General features: G+C 41.5%; 1 protein-coding gene across 2 annotated transcripts; it reads left to right on the forward strand.

The window, feature by feature from the left end:
- The first annotated feature begins 85 nt into the window (after positions 1–85).
- sin3b (SIN3 transcription regulator family member B) lies at positions 86–16,457 on the forward strand. Of its 2 annotated transcripts, XM_030083812.1 has the most exons (20): positions 86–730; positions 2,262–2,368; positions 2,802–2,955; positions 3,721–3,778; positions 3,872–4,086; positions 4,423–4,578; positions 4,972–5,100; positions 5,266–5,355; positions 5,477–5,595; positions 5,878–6,091; positions 6,564–6,680; positions 6,848–7,086; positions 7,404–7,587; positions 8,560–9,412; positions 9,548–9,717; positions 9,803–9,976; positions 11,191–11,283; positions 11,383–11,477; positions 14,872–15,070; positions 15,226–16,457. In XM_030083812.1, exons 1-20 carry the CDS (start codon positions 620–622, stop codon positions 15,460–15,462), a joined length of 3,714 nt encoding a protein of 1,237 aa, XP_029939672.1. In that variant the 5' UTR covers positions 86–619; the 3' UTR covers positions 15,463–16,457. The 2 variants fall into 2 exon arrangements, with proteins under 2 accessions (XP_029939672.1, XP_029939671.1); XM_030083811.1 differs by having other exon boundaries at positions 3,721–4,086.
- The last annotated feature ends 3,403 nt before the right edge of the window (positions 16,458–19,860 follow it).

Genomic DNA, 19,860 nt, shown 5'->3' on the forward strand with positions numbered 1-19,860 from the left:
ACTATCAATAGCCCAGAATCGATCACGTCTGCCGGTCTTTGCTCTCGCCATCGCCGGCCGTGTGGTTGTGGGCGCCCTGAAATGTGCAGAAGCGTTTAGCATGGAGTAACATTGTTCCTTTGTAGCAGTGGAGGGGAAGTGGAGCAATCTGATTCTTGTGAACTCGGCTCCTCCCATCGTTGCGGCTGCGCAGTTAAAATTTTCACTCTTTCAATTTTTCACTCCTACTCTGGCTTCCGGACGCCAAGAGAAGACCGCTGCCGCCGAATTTAAAGAGACAGGAGATAGTTACTTTAAATACGATAAACGGCAACCATTGTTCCCGAGCTTATTTTACGACGCTTCTTGCCTCTGCTGGTTTAATTCGATGGCGGCGTTTAATCAAAGTCGCGGCGAGTAGCAGCCCGTCTGTCATCACCCTCCACTCTCTGCTGGCTTTTCCGTCCTTTTCTGCCTCTGTGCTTGAGACTGCTCAGCTAGGCAAAGTAGGGTTTGCTCGCTGGCAGGCTGGCTCCCCGACCGAGAGAACGTTTTGTCGGCTAGCCAGCAACTGGAGGTAACCCCGAAGCTTCCCTCTCAAGTTGTGGTAGCGGCTCTCCAGCCTCCCGTCGCCGGGATAATGGCGAAGATTCAGACGCACAGCACGGCGAAGCAAATAAACCAAATCCAAGACAAGCCTTACGTTATATCGCAAAAACAAGTGCAGCAGCAGCACTTCCAGAAGCTGAAGGTAAGAAGACAACAGATACAAGGGGAAAAGTCCCTCGGAGTCACAACCATTTTGTTGGTCCGAGCAGTGCTGTGGATTTGAAGCTTTTCTCGTTCCTCGCTGCCGTCGAGAGTAGTGAAAGGAACGGCTGGCTAACCTGAGTTAGCTCGCTGGCCTATTAAAAGTAATTCATTGCTAAACAGCCAAACAGTGACATTTAAGGTTAGACGTGAGGGCTGTTTTTTCGTGAAGGAGTCGTGTGAGTGACACTCGGGTGGCACAGTTGGCGACACTTTCCTATTTACGCTAGCAGGAGTAGCTACCAGGAGCAGACTCAGAGCTCGGTTAGTGGGAAGTTCCTCCTTGTTCGTTTTTTCAGCCACCCTGAACAAAGTGGAGGACGTCAGCCAGGCTAGCCAAGAACGGCTAATTCAGTTCATTAGCGGCTTCATTACACATTTCTTTGTTAAGGCACTGTTTTAAAGCATCGCACTGTTTTGTGCCAACGCGACAGTGTTGGCCGGGGACCAGCTGTGACTAAACGTATTGTGTAGAAGAAAAAAAAAAAAAAAAAAAAGAAAAGAAAAAAAAATGTATGCGGGTAGGTGTTGTGAGTGTTGGTGGAGTTATTATCGTCTGTTGACTGGCTCTTGGCTAACGTTAGCTACAACAAGCCTCCTCAGATGTGGACTGTTTGTGACAGTGCTTTGTGTGAACACATATTTTTCCTGTCGCAGCCTCAACCAGCTTGGTTTGGTGTACACTGAAAGCTGTGGACAGTGAACAAAAGCTGCATGGTGTTGGCCGTATTTGTCCTGTTATTTATTTATTTAACGTTTAGTTGTGTAGCTTGTCCAGCTAACTACTGGGTATTTGCACTACAACTGACAGTAAATGCCGCAAGCACTATATAAACACTCACCGGCCACTTCATTCTGTCCAGTCGTATAATCGTGTGACCCACTACATCAAATCAACAAAGACAATATTCAATTTTTGATGGGACTGTGTAAGGTTTGCTTTTTCCATCTGGTTTGTATTCACGTTGTGAATTTTGCAGTGCCACTGAACTAGGCAGCAAAACACTGAACTGTTTTCAATGTTGTGGCCTCCCAGATGAGAGTCGCTGTGTATTAACAGCCCCTCTCAATATGATACGCTTTAGTGCATCCTTATATGCACCAGTACATCACCAATATACTTAAGGTTACAAGATCTGTTGCATAGGTTTGCTGTATTTGAGTCATATTAAATAGTGAGATTACACACATGGTGGAGATATGGCCTTTTTGTATCTGTAGCACTGTAAAGTTCTTATTAAGACCCATATTATGTGTTATGTTTATCAATTGTTTAGTGTGTAGTGTGCAAGTGGTTTGTTTAACATCATTATTTCATCTCTGCAGCAGTACACAGTGTGGAAAACAACTCTCTATACACACACACACACACACACACACACACACACACACACACACACACACACACACACACACACACACACACAAAGTTGAGACAGACTTAACAGTTTTTTTCTTTTTTCTTTTTGTAGGTTGAAGATGCCTTGTCATATCTGGACCAAGTCAAAATTCGTTTTGCGAATGACCCAGGCATATACAACAAGTTTCTCGACATCATGAAAGAGTTCAAGTCACAGAGGTATCAATGGCAATTGTTGTGGTGGAATGAGTATGATGTTGTTTTTTGTTTTTTGTTTTTTTTTTTTTTGCTTGGCTCATGCATTTTTAACAAGGTTACCTCCTATGCAAGGTCTTAAAATGGTGATAGAGAGCATGTGAGGTTTTTGCTAAAATAGCACTGCCCAAGGGTTTGCTAAACATTTTAGGGGTGGATTGGCAATTGTGGATTTTATGTTGCTTTACTCATGCAACAGGTATTATCATTTTGTAAATTCAGATTGTGTTGACAGGGATTTCATTGGTAATTTAATCAGTCTCTTAACTAAACTAAACTAAACTAAACACTAAGGCCCTATGCAACATCTTTTCTTTCAGTGCTTCAGGTATGATGTTGTTATTTTTGCCTCTCTTAACCACAATGCAAAAATACCTGTGTCTGTTTTCTTGAATAGCATCGACACACCAGGTGTGATAAACAGAGTGTCACAACTGTTTCATGGTCACCCGGACCTTGTCTTGGGCTTCAATGCTTTCCTCCCACCGGGATATCGGATAGAAGTCCCAAAAAATGGGGTAGCCTTCCTCCAGTCCCCATTTTCCACACAGGTAAGACACTGCTCTCACCTTTGAACTTGATGCATGAGGGAACTGCTACCTAAGAGGAAACAGACAAGCTGCACGTTGCTTTTTAAGAAAAACTCAAACTTAAAAAATACTCAAACTTTTGCTGCAATATTTTATGGTTGTGCTGATTTTTTCTCTTTGCTTGTTCTGAAGAAAGAAACATTTCTTTCTTCTTTATTTCTGGTGTGTATGAACATCATTGCTGCATCTTTTAATCTCTCTGTTGATGTGTCTATAGACCAAAGCAGCTGTGAATGCAATGAAATACCTGTGCATTCATCATAGAATTGACTGCAAACAAAACACCATCACTTTTAGTCCTCTCATCACATGTTTTGTTTTCATTTTACAATGAACATTTTCTCTCCAGCTTGATAATCCAAAGATAATGAAGATTAGATAAAAAAATTAAAAAACCTTATTTCAGACTTGTGCATAACAAACCTTCCATGTAATGATTTGAAAATTATTTTTCCCCCTAAAAATATAATGCGCCAGTATTATTTCACATAGTAAAGGTGTTTATGTTCATGTGTTTTACCTCAAGTACAACAATTCTAAGTCACACTTGAGTGTTTTTTTCTGTAGAAATATAAGTATGATAAAACTGTATTTACCCCCCCAAAATTTTTTGTCATGTGGTATGTCCTCTACCAATTCACACATCCCTGTATTTAAACTGAGGTAAATGATCATTTGCAACTTGCACCTTTCTACACCTTCTACACCTGTTGTTGATCTGTGCAGGTGTCCCCAGGCCAGCAGGGGAAAAGTCAGACCTCTCCTGCAGTGGCCACGTCCTCAGGTAGTGCCTCTGCCACCCACAGTGATCCTGGATCTGCACAGGCCTGTGAGGTCAAGGGATCTTCATCAGAGTCTATATCCTCCTCAACTTCAGCAGGCCCTCCAGAGCCCCCCAGCAGGCTTTCACTTCCTCTGACAAGCAGAGACAGCCAGAATCAGGCCACCACCTCCTCTGTATCTCCACCTGCCTCTGAGACGAGCCCTGTGGAATTTGATAGTGCCATCAGCTATGTAAACAAAATCAAGAACCGTTTCCTGGACCATCCAGAGATCTATAGAGCCTTCTTAGAAATTCTTCACACCTATCAGGTACAGTAGAAATGAGGACGGGTGTTTAGTGCATGTTGTATTGAGGTACATTCATTTGGTGCTTTTCACTTGTGAAGTTTTGACAGTAGGCGCATCCAGCAAAATTTAATCCACATTTTACTCATATACTTTTAGTAATTTTAAATTGGATTTATACAACAAATGTAAAAGTTCTTGCTATTTCTCTGCTTGGAGAACAGCAAGAGTTTCCTTGTCCTCTGCCTAATGTTTGTGGCTAGTGTGCACCCAGGACAAAGAATTGTATTTCATTTGTTCTGATGAACAGTGATTTCAGTCTGTACATGTGAACACTTTATTTCCTCCTTCACCCGACAGAAAGAGCAGTTGGAGGTGAAGGAGAGTCGGGGCAGCCGGGGCAGCATCGGAATGACTGAAGATGAGGTGTTTTCTAAAGTTGCCAGTCTCTTCAAGGGACAAGAAGACCTTCTTGCTGAGTTTGGACAATTCTTACCTGACGCGAAGAGATCACTGGTTAGTCAGGCAACAGCAGCGTAACAGATTTTATGCCACTTTCAAAGCAGGAAACATTTGAACATTAAGTACATGAACATTTTCAATCAGTCTTGGCAACTCCAACATTTTCCCTTTTCAATTCAATTTGTTATGAATTTTCATTGATTTTTTTTTTTTTTAAACTTCTGTCGGACTATTTAGAAAATAGTAAATAAAAATCAAACTAACAACCTCCGAATTGTGAGACAACCACTCTAACTGAGCCACAGACACCCCATGTTATGTTCATACTTGAAAAGTAGATGCATGTATGTGACGTTGCTATTTTACTGTGTGATTTATTGAGCGTGTGATTTCATTTATGATCATTAGAGTTTTAAAAATTTGGCTTTCTGGCTTTCTTTCCTGTAGTTCACAGGGAGCTCACTAACAGGAGGCAAAGAACAGTTGAAAAGGCCAGAGGACGACGACACAATAACCAAACAGAACAAAAAGAGGCCAAGGCCTGTACTCCTGCAGCACATGTCTCCACTGCTCAAGGTATATTCTTTATTTGAAAAAAAAAAAAAAAAAACCTGTTTGGGGAGAAAAGACACATGTCCTTGATGTCTAAAACACTCAACATATTATAAAAGCCACATGCTTTAACTGCAGTATGACTGAAGTGCATGACAATCATTCAATGTCTTTCTTTTTTCCATTAAGAAAAAGATGAAGTATTCCTGTACCAAAGACCAGTCATTTGCCTCAGTTGGTAAACATGGAGTCTTGAGAGAGTTTTCCTTCTTTGATAAGGTAAGATGTTGCCTTTAACCCATTGCACTGTTGTTTGGTTTTCTTTCTTCCGCTGTTTCTATCTGTATGTTGCTTATTAATTGTTTAGTCTAATCTCTTGTTCCACCCATCTTACTTTCAGGTTCGTCGCCTATTCAAAAGCCAGGAAGTGTATGAAAACTTCCTTCGCTGCATCGCCTTGTTCAATCAGGAGGTAGTTTCAGGAGCAGAATTGCTACAACTCGTTACTCCTTTCCTGGGGTGAGTTGATATAAAGATACTTGACCTGAATAAATGTGTGACGTTACTAGATAAAATGAAAAAAAAATATGAAGAAGTGCACAAATCAGTTCTGGGTATGCAGAAAGTTCAACAAATTTGTGGCACTGAGTCCTGAAATGATAAGTGATATGGTACCATGCAGTATGTTTTTTTTTTTTTTGTTTTTTTGCAGAACTCTCCTTTTTTGTTATTGGTAAATACTTGAGGTCACTTGGTCTCTTGATTCTTCTATCATTCATGATTTCAACCATCTCTCTGCAGGAAATTTCCCGAACTGTACACGCAGTTCAAGTCATTTCTGGGGGACAAAGAGCTCTCTCATGCTGTGTCAGGGCTGTCTGATCGTTACATGGAGGGGGGAGGAGGCCGAGAGGTGGATTATGCCTCTTGCAAGCGCCTGGGGTCCAGCTATAGAGCATTGCCCAAGACCTACCAGCAGCCTAAATGCAGTGGGCGAACTGCCCTATGCAAGGAGGTACACCCACTTAAAATTTACCAATGAAATCCCAGTAATTCATCCTGTCTAAAATTGAGCTTTATCTTTGTATTGTAAACAAATTTCCATGTTTCATTTCCCCAGCATATCTGTATCATTTAAATATTAAACTTGCAAAGGGAATTTCTATTGTTATAATAGATTTTCAGGGTTTTCTCCCAATGCTCAGTGATTTTTGCTCAGAATCTTCCTTCTCTCTGCCATTTCTGGTGCAGTACTGCATTGTCTAGCACATTACTGCCACCTGTAGGTCTTTATTGTAGTGGGACAAGAAAGTATGTTCACGGTATCAATAGGTCTATGCATGTGTATGTCGGTGCAGAAAAGGAATTAATTTATGAAAGCATTTTACAAATAGGTATCATGGAAGCGTATCATTGCGTTTTTTTTTTTTTTTTTGTGCTGTCCACGCAGTCTCAGCTGTATTGAAATATCATTTGTCTGTGTGTAGGTATTGAATGACACCTGGGTGTCATTTCCGTCTTGGTCAGAAGACTCCACCTTTGTGAGCTCAAAGAAGACTCCGTATGAGGAACAGCTGCATCGATGTGAGGATGAAAGATTCGAGGTAAATATTATGAATATTTCTTTGGAAGGTTGTGTTGCGTAGCAGTGTACTCCATCTGCCTCTAATCTGTCCTCACTTGCACTTTTTTTGGGAGGCCTTCACAGCAGCTAACACTGTGCTGTAGTTGGTGTTTTCATACAAAAAATCTCTGACTGTAACTCTTACAGTTGGATGTGGTTCTGGAGACAAACCTGGCCACCATCAGGGTACTGGAGAGTGTCCAGAAGAAGCTGTCACGATTGTCACCAGAGGATCAGGATCGATTCAGATTGGACGACTGTTTGGGCGGGACCTCCGAGGTCATTCAGCGTCGGGCCGTGTATCGTATATATGGTGACAAAGCCCCTGAGATCATTGAGGGACTGAAAAGAAGTCCTGCTACTGCTGTGCCTTTGGTGCTGAAGAGGTCAGCACTGCATTTTTCCCTGTTTTTTGCCATTATATCTCATCTTTGTAGTTATTTTCATTTTGGAAGCACTCGCAGTGCAGTGATTTGACGTGTTTAGTGGACAATGTTATTTTCTGTGTTTTCATATAAACATGCAGCTTCATGTGACAAGCTCTAGCTTTATATGTACCGTATATCTCATTATAAATGGAGAAATAAGACTGAAGTTTTTGTTCTTTTTAAACAATCCAAACACTTACCCTGACAAAACGGTAACATGACATATGGCTACTTTTTGTGAAGCATCATTATTAAAGCTGTATTTCCCTCTCCAGGTTGAAAGCAAAGGAAGAGGAGTGGAGAGAGGCCCAGCAGGGTTTCAATAAGATTTGGAGGGAGCAATATGAAAAGGCCTACCTGAAGTCCCTCGACCACCAAGGAGTCAACTTCAAACAGAATGACATGAAGGCTTTGCGCTCAAAAAGTCTTCTCAATGAGATTGAAAGTGTCTATGATGAGGTAATTTTTCATTTGTCACCGATATGAAACACAGTTATGGGAAATCCATAAAATGATTTAGTTCAACATCTATTTTAACCTAAAATAGACAATATTAATTTAACAGGATTACTTCAGATAATTAATGAATAGTACACCCAGATTAAAAGTTCACTATAGTGATCACATTTATTCTGAAAAGTGGATAAAAGTTGTAGTTTCTTCAAAATTTTAACTTGTGAAACTTCATCTTTCTCACCAAATGTTTTTTTTCTTTGTTGTTAAATATCTAATTTAATTTTTAGGTTAAAATAGATGTTGACCCAGAAAGTTATAGAGGTGGCAGATAATGACCTTCATCAAAGTTCCAGATGTCCTCAGGAAATGTTATGAACATCAAATTACAAATGATAAATGTCAGCAGTATCATTTTTCACCCTGATTTATAACACTCCCTCCTCCTCTGTGGATATACACAGAGCGAGGCTGTGCCAGGATAATCGCCACATTTTTATGAAAATATACAGTTGCAGGACTACAAGCAGAGTGATGACAAGTAAACAGTAGACTGGGATTAAAAACCCTCTTAAATTCATATGCAGCAGTGTGAGGACATTTCTGGATTGACAGTTGTCTGATACACTTTTATGAAGTAAGATATCATTACATATTGTACATATAATCCCAAAAAAGAGATTTTTCTGTAATGTCTCCTGTAGTTTCAGACTTGGCTGTTTATTAAGAAGCGGTTAAATAATTTTAGAGGTGTATTTACAGCTGACCTGGTATATGGTGCGACATGGTTCAAATTGATTAGAAAAAGAGAAAGGAGTTGAGCAAACTTTGCTAGGAGATCATTCAGCCATTGTATGTTGTAAATCTGTTAGATAAAAATTTCAACTGTGATGAAGCTTCCACATTCCAGTTAACATATCGTATTTATTTTGTTTGATTAATTACAGTGCATCTTATTTATCTCTCTGTCTATCCTAGCGTCAAGAGCAAAGCACAGAGGAGGGTGGGGTTGGCCAACAAGGCCGTAATGGCTCCGGTTCTGCCTTATCCAGCGAGCCACACATGGTGTTTACATATGAGGATAAGCAGATCCTTGAGGATGCTGCGTCTCTGATAATCTACCACGTCAAACGTCAGCCCACTATCCACAAAGATGATAAAGACCACATCAAGCGCATCATCCAGCACTTTGTCCCTGACCTCTTCTTCTCCCGCCGTGGTGAGCTCAGCGATACAGAAGAATGGACAGATGAGGAGGCTGAGCAAGAGGAGGGAGGAGAGAGGGGAGCAGGTGGAGCAGCAGCGGGTGGAGGAGGAATTGGTTGTTCTAATAACTCAACGGGACCGGCAGCAAGTAGTCAGGCCCAGTCTCAAACTGCCCAGACCCAGACGCAGTCCCAACCGCAGCAGCACCTCAACGGCGAGTCCAGGAGGAGGCGCTGCAGCCCACCTCAACCCACAGACACAGAGGCCTCCACAACCTCCAGTAGCATGAGCCAGCCTGCAGGAACCACTGCTTCAACTCCTGGATCCACACCCATGGAGACGGGGTCAACTGCAGTGGGAGAGAAAGTGGATCTGCGAGACCCCGAAGCAGAGCACCAGAAAGAGCTGGATGGCGTCTACAACCTGTACTTTGTTAACAACAACTGGTACTTCTTCTTGCGACTCCACCAAACTCTCTGCTCACGGCTGCTGCGAGTTTACCGACAAGCCGAAAGGCAGCTGCTGGAGCACCGAGCTGAGCAGAGCAGAGAGAGGCTGCTGATGACGGAGGGGAGGAGGGAAAAGGCTTGCGACCTCGCCATGGAGCTACGCCTCAAACAGCCCAGTAGGTTCAGCTACTTGTTACAATGGTTTCCTGTGTGTATTTTCTTGACGGTGGGATTCTGTTGTCATATTCAGCTTGGATGCGCTGAATCACGCTGCCATGACAAATATATCGCCCCCCCCCTTGCTTCCACAGGTGAAGTCGAGTTAGAAGAATATTATCCCGCCTTCCTTGATATGGTGCGCAGTCTCCTGGATGGAAACCTGGACTCCACACAGTACGAAGACACGCTGAGAGAGATGTTCACCATCCATGCTTACATCGGCTTCACCATCGACAAGGTCATCCACAATATTGTTCGGCAGGTAAGAGGGATTTCCCCCAGCACTGTTGTCAGTAAGCTTGACTTGTCAAGGTTTATAATTGTATTTTATTTTTCCTTGCCTTCAGCTGCAGCACCTGGTGAGCGATGAGGTGTGTCTACAGGTGGTTGACGTTTACCTGGCTGAGCGGAAGCGGGGTGCAGCTGGGGGAAATCTTTCTTCTCAGTGTGTGAGAGCAGCCTGGGAGACCAGCTACCAGTGGAAAGCCGAGAGAGTCATGGCTGAAGAAAACTGCTTCAAGGTGACCCAAAAGTTCTCTCAGACGTTTTAGATAACTTGAACGTCTCTGAGAAATTTTTTTTCTTTTTTTTTTTTTTTAAGTAATGGTTACATTTTTGTTTGGCTTTATTTTCTCTGTTTTTAGATGCTCTGTGATTTTCAAATTACATTAAATGTAATGTGAAGTGTTTTCTCAACACTGCGAAAATCAATGTAGCTTGCATATTTATATTCCCAATTCAAACTGAACATTAAAAACTAAACCTAACAAAGTACATTTATTCTCAATGCACAAAGAATATATCATAATTTGTATTGGAGTTAAATCCTTTTTGCTCAATTAAAATGAAAGGTGTCACAGAAGGAAAATAAAATGCATTGTCCCACACTATCATGGTTAATTTCTGCTCAAGGAATCTGTGCAGCATGGCAAGTGCTCCGTTTTATCTGGTATCAGCATCAGTAAACAGTCTACAGCTATTATTTCAATTCCCAAATGTATGGAGCTGTTGTGCTCAATCTGCAAGATCTTGTGATGCACTTCAGTTTCCCAGCAAGCCTAACTCTAACTTGGTAATGCCAAATTGTGTGTGCAAAGTGGATTTAAACTCTGTGACATGGCCGGATCGTTGCCTGCTACGTCCCACTCTTTTCAACAGTTTTCAGTAACTCCCCAATGTTACCCCAGTGTTAATATGCAATATGGCAGTGTTATAATGTTGCATATTATGCAGACAGAGCCATGCACAGGCGTTGGGTGGCACTGCTTACTTTTCAGTGTGCTGTCTTTACGGTCTTTACACGCAAGTTGCTGTTGTTACTAGAGTTTGAGTACCGAGCTGCAGTGTGGCAATGTTTGCTAATGGCTCGTATTTATTGCTCCCCTCTTGTGTTGAAACCCAAATCAACCCAGACGTCTGCTTTTAAAGATCAAGGTGCTTGTCATAGTTTACCTGGCATTAAATTTGCCAAACTGCATGACTTCCTGTTTAAAAAGGCAAACCTGCCTTCCACAAATGTTTTACCACACTGGCCATGCTGACGCTTACTTCATGTCACAGTGGTATCGATATTGAGGCTGGAATATCAATATAGTATTGTTTAGAAAAAAATATTGATAATCATCTATGTATTGATATTTTTGTGCAGCTCTAAACTGTAGTGTCTGTGTTGCGAATATCAGTTCACTTGTATTTACTTTTGACTTCATCCACATGTGGTCTCCTTTGCCATCAGGTCATGTTTATCCAAAACAAAGGTCATGTGACGATGACAATCGAACTGTTGGACACTGAAGAGGCTCAGGCTGACGATCCACTTGATGTGCAGGTGAATGCATGTTGAACTATTTCTGATCTTGTTTCAACACATAGTTATGGAAAAGAATCGGTCAGATGTTGAATTTGACATGATTTTTATCTCCTTCAGTGCCTGTCGAGCTACATGGAGCACTTTGTAGGAACAGAGTCCAGCCTGTGTTCTCAAGCAGACGGCTACTTCTTCAAACCTGTGTTCCTACCAAGGTATGATCCTTTAACATATCGTATCTACCTACACTTGTATTTTGGTTGAATTGCATGCAAATAACTTCTGATGTTTTCAAACATTTTTTTTAACATTGTCAGCAGTAGACCTCTTTCAAGTATTGTATTTTGAAGAAGTCATGCATACTAAATGATTTAATTCTTAAAACATTTTGGTGACTAGTTGGGGAAAATTTAATCTTGAATTAGCAGGATGTGATTTTATTTCCCTTTTGGTATATTTCTTCCAGGTCTTTACTAAACGGGACACAATCAGCCACAATCTGAGAATAAACTTTCAATAATAACCAATGCTGGGGGTAACTTTTTATTCATGGATATTTGATTCTATTTGAGCATAAAAGAATTTATGAAAATATTGCTGAAAGTCTGAATCTTTAAAATGCATTTTAGGTGTAACACATCTGCTCCAGTTGCTGTGTCTTCACAGGATAATGTGGCCCTACAGTGTTGCTTTTAGTTGTGACATGTTATTTTCTTCATTAGGTGGTGTAGAAAGGCTATAATCATTTTAACAAGAGATCTGAGATTTGTAACAAGCTCCAAAGCACTTGCTCACCATTGCACCTTTATGTAGCGGAGTTGAGTGACCTTCATTAAAGCAGAACTATGCAACTTTTTTACCTCAATAAATGTTTTTCAGAATCCCTGTGGGGGTAATCAAAGACTTGTCACGGTGATTCGCCGGTCCCTGCACTCCCCCCGGGGTCTGTGTCCTGAAAACAGTACTTGCAACTTTCAGAGGAGCGGACCCGACTACATCTCGCGAGAACAGACCTGCTTTACAGCACTCATACGGGAGTACAAGGATAAAAGCGCGTAAAACAAACATAAAACCCTCGCTAGCGTTAGCAACGTCACCCTTAGGTGCTCACGGATGGCAGAACCAAAAAGACAGAAAAAAATTTTGTCTGACGAGCGGGGAAAAAAAGGAAACGGGAGTGGGACACTCTCTGCGCGCGGGGAGGGGGGGTGGGGGTGATGTGGAGAATGTTAACGACGGTGAGCTTTCACAGGAGACCAGTAGGGGGAGTGCTAAAGCAAATCTTGCATAGTTCTCCTTTAACTACACACCAATTTTCACATTGGGCATACATTTATATATATAAAGCCATCTTAGGCCTACTTCCTCAATATTTATGTGGCTATATTACTTGAACCCAGAGCACCTAGTCCATGCACTCAAACAACCGCTATTAACAGTTGCTAAAGTTTGAATTGGATTCGGCTAGCGTTCCTTTACGTACTCTGCACCGGCTGCCTCGAATTCACTCCAGAAAACTTTAAACCTAAAGCATTTAGTCTCTCTTAGAACATTCAGAAACTTAGTTGAAAAACTGGAATCTGTGTCACATTGTTCTTGCTCCTGCTTTACATTATATTATTTCAAAAATATATATTTTATTTATAATTTCTGATTTCATCGAGACAAAACATACACAAGAAAAGACCATTTGAACATACAACACATAACATCTACCAGTTCAAAAACAGAAAAGGAAAAAATAGTGTAAACAACTAAAAAGGAATGCAGAGGTTAATATAGTTGTTTAACAGTCCAGGCCACACTCAGAGGACAACAAGTATGGCGGACAAGAGTGGAAAAGAGCAAGAGGTGGAGGGAATGTATAAACAGCATAGACCAATCATTCTATATTTTGTGGTCTGAGGTGGTGTGGTGTGGTGTTGTGAGCAAATTTTGGATTTCCGGTTTTGCCATGTTGGAATGAGCTGGGTGGCACCAGAGCTCCCGAGAAGTCGATTGACAGAACACCTGAAAACTTGGGGAAAAAAACACAACAGGCACAACTGCCATCTGAGAAAGATGGCGACCAAGCCTCACCTGACCACGTCGCTGAAAGTTGCTCGAGTTTCGAAAATCTAACTAAGGAATTGAAAGACCTGAAATCGGAAATGAAAGAAGACTTTCATGCATTCAGAACGGTATCATAGAGTGACCTGGGGGGGGAACTTGAATGACTTCAGAGATGAAAACAAATCATTCGTTGGCCCTGTTGGCCACAGAGCAGCAGCTACATGGCAGAATTCTAACTGGAGTGGAAACGCAAATGGAAAAGCTCGAAAACTGGGCTCAGGAAGCTAAAGATGCTCTCACTCTATCCCTCTAACAACAGAGAATTCTCCAAGAAAATCTCACTGATCTGGAGTCTAGATCGGGGAGAAATAATATTTGCATCTTTGGGGCGCCAGAAGGGCGGAGGGTGACAGCGTAGCCAAGTTTGCAGAAAATCTCCTGAAACCTGAAATGAAGTTGCTGGACATCTGTAACCTGTGGATTCAGAGAGCACGCCAATCGCAGGCTCAGAAACCTGCAAATGGTGCACTGCCATGACCAGCATTGTGAATTTTCTTTAGTTTTGTACCAAAGAAAAAGTATTGAAAGAAATATGGAAGAAGAAAATCAAAGAAGGAAACAAAAAGCTGTCATTTGACTGACTATGCCAGAAAGATCATACAAAAGAGGAATGTAATGCGGCTGAAAGAGTGTTGTTTCACTGGGACACGGGAGCACGAAGCCTCAAGACCACGGAGGAAGAGCAGAAATCAGGGGGATTCATTGCAGCAGTGATGAAGGCGCCGGAGTCACGGCTCCCAGCGGCGATGGACTGGAGGCATACAACAGATATAAATTCTGCCACTGGACTAACAGTAATTGCATCAATCCATGTTTCTTTCAAGACATTTTTCAGTGTTTCACAGAACTCAAAGAACCTGGTAGAATCCTCAGACAGAGAAATAAATGAATAGATCGGCGCATTTCCCTCTCCCTGCTCCGTGCTCTCAGCAAACACATCAGCTACACCTTGAAAACTCGTCTCCTGCAGAGCTCGTTGTTCCTCAAAAGTTCTATGAGAATTTAACAAACATTTTAACCAGCTGTTACTGTTTCTTTTACAGCCTTTAACCCCACATACGAAACGTCTCTATCTGGATGAAGTTATTGTTTGAACATTTTTACATAAAGCAAACGAGACATGTGCTGTGTTTGCACCGACTGTGACTCTCTTTATGCCTTCAATTTGGAGTTTCACTATTCTACTGCTGGATATGTTGTGTGCACCTGGTCAGAGTTGTGCTTACATTTCCACACGTTTCAAGGCACAAATCCAACCTGATGAATCCCACACTTCACCGGGAAATGCCCGTACGCATTCAGTGTGCACATATCTGTGCCTGCACGTTGTTGATAGAGGTAGTGAGACTCAGCTGTCATTCCTTCAGACGTACATTCGTGAATATTAACAAAATTCAAATGATGCGATTGTCAGTTGAACTAAGATACACTTTTTTTTTTTTTTTACATTCTATATTGTAATCGATTTTGAAACCTAACAACTGTGTCTTCTTTCAGAAACTTGCGCCGTTTCCGCCGCTGGCAGGTGCGACAGGTGGAGGCAATGCGTTGCAGGAGAGAGTGGCACCGTCAGCTTGGAGTGGAAAGCGCTGGAAGTCTGGATTGTCGATTCAAACTGAACACTCACAAGATGGTCTTTGTCATGAACTCTGAAGACTATATGTACCGCCGTGGGGCGCTGGTCAAGGCCCGGAAGGTAGGCTGAAAATTTAGGCTTGAATCGTTGATGTGGCGTGTTCTTGGCTTTTTGCTAAAGCTAGGTGAATCCAGTCCTGCTTGCACATTTTCTCTCTGCAAAATTCTGTTTGGTGTTTCACAAACAAGGCTCTGACAGCTTCCCTTCCTCCGCAGTCGCAGCACAGAGTGGCAGCAAGCCAGCATGAACGCTTTGACAAGTGGCACCATGAGTGGCTGGCCAGTCATGTTACAGCTTCAGCTGAACGCTCCGTGCAGAACTGGCTAATGGGCGAGGAAGAGGAGGACATCATACCCTGCAAGACTACCTGTCTGTCGACTGAGGTGAAAGGGCAGACGGTCAACAGATACCAAGTTCATTACAGTAGCAGCAAAGCCCCTTCCTCACCATAGAGGCTCACATAAGAATGGACAAACACACACGTACACATGTAAATGCATGGACTAAAAGGACATCTGCACACTAAACATAAACAGCTGCAGCCCTTTTTTCGCCTCCTTCATCCACAACGCGTTCATTTACTCACTCACGACGAAGAAAGAGGCCGAAACGGAGTGAGTCAGTGAATGAGTGCGCCGTGTGAAGATGAAGTGGAAATAAGGACCAACAGACAGTGACGTAATCAACCAGAGTGAAGTGAGTTTGGACACAATGGCACAAACGAAGTTAATCATCCTCATCATTTAAGCTTCTCTGGTAAAGTTGGTGACACTGACGGACAGAGATGGTTGTTCAGGTGAAAAGTTGAGAGATCATAAATTTCAGAAATGTGAATGTCTGTTTTTTTTTTTTTTTCTTTCTTTCTTTTTTCCGTCAAGTGTAGTTCTTATCTTCGAAAGCCAGGGAGCCTTCTGCTTGTTGGTTGGTTGATTTGTGTGTTTATATGAAGAGATGATGGTTATTATGTGTATGTTTGTGTATCCTGCTCTCTTCATTTTGTCTGTCTGTAGGGCAACTACAGAACTATAGTAACTGCATTATTACTGTATGTGCATATATACAACAGGAATCCTGCACTTTTATATATGCATTTACAGGCGTTGATTGATACATCTAAAGATCAAGTGGTTCTTTACAGTGTTTGCGGTCAGCCATCTCTAGATGTTTGTATTTTCTTTTCTGTTTTTTCTTTTTGTATTTTTTTCCCTTTTTTGTGTTGTAGCTAAACAATTTATTACAGGGCAACAAGAAGTCCTTAAAATTATTTGGTTTGATATTGATGAAGCAGTCAAATTATGTATGATATTCATGATTTCACCAAATGTTTACTTTGCATTCTCTTTTTTTGCATACTGACGATTAAAATAAAAGTAAAATATCAGTGTTAAAATAGAATGTATAACATTTATCCTGTATCAGTTATTAAAAATAAACAACCTAGTTGTGACCTTCTTAGATGTTGACTGGCAGGTTGTTTGCTGCCTTTAAAGAAACATGTAGGACCGGGTGAATGCAGTCTACTGAAATCTTGCGGCTGCATGTGTAATCAGAGCGAGCACATTTGAATCAAATCTCATGAGTCTGTACAAACTAAAATTGAGCCGAAACGACAGTCAATAGAGGGCCTGCTTCTGCTGGCTGAAGAATCCTTTAACTTTCTCAATTTGGTTCGACTTAATTTAAGATGTCATCTTAAACTCTGGGAAACATTTGGGGAAAAAAAACAAAGAAATTAATCCATCCTCTAATTGAAACGAGCGCCACAAAGATGCTTTGCAGTGCTGTTATTCCGTATTATGCAGCATTTGTCTGTGTGGAAGAGGAAAGGAGAGTAGACAGTTGATGTTAGTGGTGAGGGTTTTGGACACCTTCTCCCATTGTTGGTGCCAGCCTGGAGTTGGAGTGGAGCGATTCTTCTTGAGGGTCTTGGCTCAGCTTGTTTTCAGTTTCCAGTGGTGATGTCCTCTATCTCTTGTCCTTTGCAACAGGAAGAAGGATTAAAGCAGTTTGGAACAGTTTGAACAGCCTAGAAAAAAAAGATGTTCTTGCCATGGTTTAGAAAAGTTAGAACTGGCACCCCCACTCCAAAAAAAAAAAAAAAAAAATCAGTTTTGTTTGCGTGCAGCATAAAACTCAACTGTTTTTTCCTAATGAACGAGGAGTCTTTTTGTTGCTGGTAGAGTGTTGCTAATCCATCCATCTTCTCTACTGCTTATGTTAAAATGTTTGAATGGACTACAGTTACACACTGTGCGTCATGCAAGGCCCTCAATCCATCTACTGGGAGCAGTTTAGCTCAAAGACACATTAACATGTGGACAGAGGGAGATGGGAATTGGAACCAACAACTTCCTCGCTGCAAGACCAGCTACAGTCACCCCTCATCCTCTTTGGGATCACGAGGCGCCGGAGCCGATCCCAGCTCAGGGCAGGATGCACCCTGGACAGGTCGGCAGTTCCTCACAGGACAAACGCACATGCTCACATTCACACCTAGGGGCAATTTAAGGTTACAGATTAACCTGGCATGTATGTTTTTAGGGCCGTGGGAGGAAACCCGGGCACCAACAGGGAGAACATGCAAAGTCCACACAGAAAAGCCTCGGTCGGCATTTGAATCCAGACCTTCTCGCTGTGAGGTGAAAGTGCTTATCACTGTTTCACCGTGCGACCACAATTCAAAATTTTTATTTTAATAGGCACTTGGCCTCAGTTGCTGCAGAATGTAATTTGACTCCAGCTTCGTCTTTATTATTATTTTTTTTGCTTGCGAACTGGCTTCACTTCATGCTCCTTGTAGAAGGAGAGGCATTTCTGGAAGCTGGTGAAAGTGAGTGTAAAGGGACAAGATCTAAAATAATTTATTCCCAAAAAAAGCCTGAAAAGTCTTAATGTAACAATCATTGAAAAGGAACCTTAAATGTTGCATTTAAAGAATATAAAAGTTGCAATGATAAAAGAGTCAAGAGGCAGAGTGAGTTTTAAAAATAATCGTGGTTTATAAAACCCAGATATGACAGGATCACAAAAGTGTTTACAGAAATACAAATACCATCAGAAAAACCATCAGAAAACATTGTTATACACTCGACATGTACAAACTACTCTGTAAAAGAGACTCAAATGGTAAGACATTTTTTTTCTTAATGTCTTTAAATCACATTTAGCCACAATGTATTTTGTGTTTTCTTTATTTTTTTTTAAGTATCTTATCAAAGCAGGACATCAATCTACCAAACTACAGTTACTATCACATTCAGCTAGTTTACAGAACGGGAACAAACAACATCAGTAGGAGGAGAGAGGGCAAGAGGGGTATGTACGTATCAAGCACTTTAACATCTTGATGGGTTCAGCAAGCAGGGAGAACAAAATGAACTGTTTTTCAGTCATAGCAAATCTGATGTCAGGGCTTATTGGCATCTCATGGAACACAAACTACAAAGCTATGTTTGTTTCTGTCAGCAGGTCACACAATCTGAACAGACACTGGTCACGAAAACATGTTGTCTTACAAATAAGCACCTGAAAATACTTGAAGCAAGCAAATGGAGATCCGGTACCTATCTAACGGTATCCTGTCTCAGTTCGGGTCCTCTCTGGACTGGAGCCTCTTTCTGTGTCCTGCGAACGTCTGTCAAAGGTATTTGTCTGCAGGTCAGTTTACAACAGCACATGTTGAGGCCCACAGTATTTTCACGCACGTTCACCACTGTACAAACGGTGTTACAATGGCAGGACACAGTGAAATGTCCTTTAATACCCTTGTCCTCCGTGAGCCCTGGACTTTAAACCCCCAGAAATGACAGAGCCTTGAAATAACAATTACACACTAACGAGATACAACCGATCACATTCTCCTTTACTTTTTTTTTCATCTTTAAGCACATTTCAACAGATTTACAGACATAAAAGTGCAGCATTGTGAAAAATTGACATAAAGCTCCTAATCACCTACAAAATACTGCTTATTCTGGAGCAAAAAATGGCAACGTATGAAATCCATCATCGTCAGTGACTACAATGGTTACTAATATACACATTATGTCAAATAAATTAAGATCTATGTACAATGTAAAATGAAAGCAGCATGCAGGCATGACAACAGCCTTTTTACAAAACTATCCGCTGTAGTGTTGTGCTCTCTGACACAGGAGAGAGGCAGTGTGTGGGTGTGTGTTTAGTGTTTTATGTCTATGCAGCTACGACAAGCTTCCTGTATATTTTAATCTGCAGGTAAGCAATGTGTTCTCCAAACCTTTTACAGATCTAGTACAGTCTCCACTTTTTCATTCTGCAAATGACATTAAGCTCATTGCACAAAGGTTGTTTTCCAGTCTGTCAGATGCTGTAGCAAGGAAAACAGAAGCAGAAAAAACAGAACTATTCCATAATAACACTGACCGGGACCTCTCTGGGCTTTGCCTTTTAACTGCTGGGTGGTGACAGTGTAGCTACGGGGAGGAACAGCGGAGCAAAGTGAAGGGGTCAAACACTCAGAAGCATTAAGTTACCATCATATCTTGGAAAGCTGGGGACACTTGAGCCGTAGCTCGTCATCTTCAAATTACAACTATCTTTTCGTAAAGATTAGGAACAGAGGCGTCGTCACTGATTTTCCTTGTTTAAAATTACGAGCTTAATCAAGGTAACTAACCACAACGTCTAATCATTTTTAAATTAGGGAACACAACCACAAGCATGTGTCTGGCGACAGGGACACTGACTTTGTACCTTGGAATTCTACAGAAACTACTACTTTTTCAGAGAAAGTTTCCTTTTTGTATTTTTGCATGCACAATCCAAATATAATCCAAATGTCTGCAGGTCATATTTCGTTGGTTCAATGA

Source organism: Salarias fasciatus, chromosome 23 (genome assembly GCF_902148845.1).
Source record: "Salarias fasciatus chromosome 23, fSalaFa1.1, whole genome shotgun sequence".
NCBI lineage: Eukaryota > Metazoa > Chordata > Actinopteri > Blenniiformes > Blenniidae > Salarias > Salarias fasciatus.